Source organism: Carassius auratus, chromosome 29, assembly GCF_003368295.1.
Source record: "Carassius auratus strain Wakin chromosome 29, ASM336829v1, whole genome shotgun sequence".
Lineage (NCBI taxonomy): Eukaryota > Metazoa > Chordata > Actinopteri > Cypriniformes > Cyprinidae > Carassius > Carassius auratus.
Window position 1 is genome coordinate 20,333,422 of NC_039271.1, and position 4,315 is coordinate 20,337,736.

General features: G+C 39.8%; 1 protein-coding gene across 1 annotated transcript; it reads left to right on the forward strand.

Annotated features, from left to right (window-relative positions):
* Nucleotides 1-254: 254 nt before the first annotated feature.
* LOC113048336 (zinc finger BED domain-containing protein 4-like) lies at nt 255-1,611 on the forward strand. The gene is made up of 2 exons (XM_026210115.1): nt 255-512; nt 1,091-1,611. Exons 1-2 carry the CDS (start codon nt 277-279, stop codon nt 1,584-1,586), a joined length of 732 nt encoding a protein of 243 aa, XP_026065900.1. The 5' UTR covers nt 255-276; the 3' UTR covers nt 1,587-1,611.
* The last annotated feature ends 2,704 nt before the right edge of the window (nt 1,612-4,315 follow it).

Genomic DNA, 4,315 nt, shown 5'->3' on the forward strand with positions numbered 1-4,315 from the left:
CATGTCACAACGCAGCATCGCTGATATAATCGCTTCTGGAAGACGCATCGTCGGTCATTTCAAACACTCCCCGCTTGCTTACTCACGACTTCAAAGTATTCAGAAACAACTGGGCCAGCCTATCAAGAGACTACAGCAAGATGTACCTACCAGGTGGAACAGTACTGTATACATGCTGCAGAGTCTGCTGGAACAGAAACGTGCCCTGTGTGCTTATGTAGCCGACTATGACTTACCCTCCATGTTCACCAGTAGCCAGTGGAAATTAGTTGAAACATGATTTCGCTACTCGCCCCATTTGAAGAGCTCACGCAGCAGATCAGCTCATCCACTGCATCGTCTGCAGATGTTATACCATCCATCAGAGCTTTAACTCGTCTTCTTGAGAAGACAGCAGAGACTGACCACGGTGTAAAAACTTCAAAAGCCACGTTGTTGGAAGCGGTCCAGAAAAGATTCTGTGACATTGAGTCTGAGCGCCTGTATAGCATTGCTACAATCCTCGATCCAAGGTGAGAAAACTTATTTTACACATTTGTTTGTGTGAGTGTGTGCGCGTCAGAGTGAATTAAAGAGCATGCAAATGAGTATTTCAAACGTTTTAATTCATAACTGATAAATATATATATTTTTGACTATTCTAGTAAGCTCCTTAATTCATATTGCAAGAATAGGCATATTTGGTCTAAATGATTGATACAAGAAGCTATTATTACTGAAATAGTGTAATTGTGTTATTTTGGGTAGGCTGGTACTTCCTTCAAATTCTGTTAAATTTGCTGTAAACATGAGCATTTAGAAGAGTTATTAATAAGATTAATAATAATAATAAAAAAGCATATTTTTTGGAGTATGCTAGGCTGACTAATCATAGCAAGAGCCAATCATAACCTTCAAAATTAAATAATAGAACATTTTCTTAGTATAGATTTTCCATTTTTCTTGTAATTTCTCTGTGCTGTTACATATTTCTTTTCTAACATGGAGCAACTGTAACCCAATAATTAAAGTATTTTTGATTCTGATTTTTGACAAATTCAAATTCAATTTAAATAAATTAATGAATGTTTTGTTTTCTTGTAAATAAAAGGTACAAAGACAGATATTTTTCTGACGCAGTCAAGCCCCAGATACGTGGACTGCTTTCTAATGTCCTGGCCACTGGATTGGAGCAGCAGGATGGTGAGGCGAGTTTGGCTGCAAGCGGGTCCGGACCCCCAGAGAAAGTACCACGAACCGGCTCCTTGCATGCTATGTATGCTGAGTTGTTGGGTGGAGATCAGGAATGTGGTAGCAGTGACAACAGCAGCTCAGCATCATTGCAATTGAATTTCTACCTGTCAGAGCCAGTTATCGCTCAAAGTGGACAGCCACTTGTTTACTGGCAGAACAATAAAAGCCGCTTTCCCGCTCTCGCACAAGCAGCACGCACCTACCTCTGTGCACCGTGTACAAGTGTTGATAGCGAACGACTTTTTAGCACAGCAGGGAATATTATTGATGAGAAGAGGAACAAGCTGTCAGCCAAAAATGCAGAGATGCTTATATTTATAAAGAAAAATCTGCCATTGATGCTTAAGAAGTAAGCTTTGGGCAATCTAATAATCTCTATCCCCCCCTCTCTTTTTCTACCTCTCTCTTCCTCTCTCTACCTCCCTAAATGCCCACAAAATCTGAATGAGTATCTCAGAAAGCTGTTATATGTTTGTTTATTATTTGTTTATTATTGACTTTATCAGCTTCATTACAGGTACCCAAAGACGTTTGTCGTAGGGGAACACTGAATTATTTTGCTGTTACAGTGAATTGTCAAAGCATATTTACTCAAGTTAAAATACAAAATTAAAGGAAAAAGAAGAATAAAATACTTAATAAAAGTATGCGAAGTCCATTTAAAATCCATAATCATTTAAAAGTCTACACATATATGGAATAGGTGATCTCCTGAATTGTACCGTTCGGCATCTGGGGGTTGTCAGTTTAGAAGAGTTCCTCATCTGGCGTCCAGTCAGCTGCTCCCTGAGTGGTGGTAGCCAATCTCTAAAGCTAGACTTATATAGCTTCCTAGCAAAATCAAGGCTCAATTGGACTCGTCTCTCTGCTAGTGTACTCAATCCAAGAAAAGAGAGGGCATCAGAATATCCTTCGTACCTTCGTCCCAGTATGATTTTACAAACTCGTTTCTGCACTCTTTCCAACCTTTTAATTTGGTCAGTGGTCAAGGAATTATGCCAAACTGGGACTGCATACTCTAACACTGGACGTACGTACCCAGTATAGATGGTAACCAGTTCTTGATCATGAACTCCAAATTTCTTTAGCCGACGAAAAGCAAAAAGCTTTCTATTAGCTGAGGACAACATGTGGTCCACTTGTCCGTCCCATTTTAAGTCACTCTGAATGGTTACTCCTAAGATCTTAACAGAGTCACAGGTGTTTAGAATATTCTGATCTATAGAAAGTTGTGGCCAAGTTGGCAAGTGTTTTATATGGGAGACATGTAAGACATTACATTTTTTTGAGTTGAGTTTCATTTTATGGTCCTCAACCCAAATGCCAAGGTTATTTAATGTAAGCTGGAGAGTACAGGGCTGTTGAACTGTCCACCTTTGGGCCATAGTCATATCATCCACGTATTTCCAGTGATTTATTTGATCTTGAAGAGCATTGTTGATCAGTGCTAGGAAGATTATGGGTCCCAATATGGTTCCTTGGGCAACTCCACATGAAGGATACTCCCAATCAGATAAATATTCATGGTAACGCACTCTTTGACGGCAATTAGACATAAAATTACTGATCCATGGAATTAGACTAGTTCTCGCTCCTAGATCCAGGAGGCACTTTATTGCTACTGTGTGGTCGACAGCATCAAAAGCTTTTGCAAAATCTGTTGTAACTAATGTGCACACTGATCCTGGTTCATCACAAGCTTTATACACAAAGTCCATCAGGCTAACTAAATTATGTGTTGTGGAATGATTATGTCGACTACCGAACTGCATAGGATCTAGGTTTGGTGTGATATCATTCACGATCCATTGCTCAATAAATTTTTCACAAATTTTTGACAATTGGGATGTTAGTGAGATCGGTCTTAATTCCTCAATATTCGGAGGAGAAGATTTTGGTATGGGAACGACAATGGCCTCTTTCCATTGTATGGGAACTACACCTTCTACAAGAGAGCTGTTAATAATGTCACAAATAGGATTGCTGATTTCACATGCAAACTCCTTCAATATTCTTGGGAGAATCATGTCAGGGCCAGGGGATTTGTGACAATTTAGGGAAGATAATTTTCTGTACACTTCCCATTCTGGAATGGTGGGCAATGGTGGAGATGGAAGATAAGACAGTAGGTCTGCATACTTGAGAGGCGGGAGGGATTGAGACACCTTGACCAACTTTGTGTTAATCACATTAGCAGTTGTTACAAAATCTTGGGGGTTAATTCCCGGGACTTCAATTCGATCCACCTTTTTCACAGATCCGCACATTGATTTGATTTTCCTGTGCCAAGCCCTCGGACTCCCTTTGATTGTACCTTCTACCCTTGATTTATAGTAGTGTTTTTTTGCAGCGCTTATTTCCTTTTGGACTTTGTTCCTGTAGAATTTTGATAGAGTGCTTGATTTCCGAATCTTGAAAGCTTTTTGTCTCAGGCAGATTAAATGCTTAATTTTTGGAGTAATCCATGGTTTATCTGAGGGATACATTTTTACTGTCTTCGTAGGAAAATGACGGTCAATTTCAGGCATGATGGTACTATAAAAAGCGTTAGCCTTTTCATTGGTACCTGTAGCTTCATTTACCTGCTGCCATGATTGAGTAGTAATCCATCTACCAAACTCATTCAAACTGGACCCATGCATGGGTCAAATTACCTGCTTAATGCACTGAGGTGGTCTTACATGTACTTTAGGACTCCACAAAACACAATTATGATCTGATGAGCTGACTGCGGAGAGAATTTCCGGTTTCTTGTACACTGATTTCATATTAGTGATGATCATATCAAGTATTGCATCACCTCTAGTGTTATTCTGGACAACCTGGCAGAGTTTATTATCCAAACAGATGTCCTGGATTCTGAGATGATTCAAATCTCCAAGTATAATGAGGCCAATATCAGGGTACTTTGTGCACAGCAGATCAGATGATGTTATTAAATGGTCAATGAGTTCTTCTTGATATGGTGATTGAGGCGGTGAATACACTACGCACACAGCAATAGCAGATATGTGTCGTGGGAGCCTCGATGGTCTCACCTTTACCCACAGACATTCGAGGTGATCGGGAACACTAATACAGG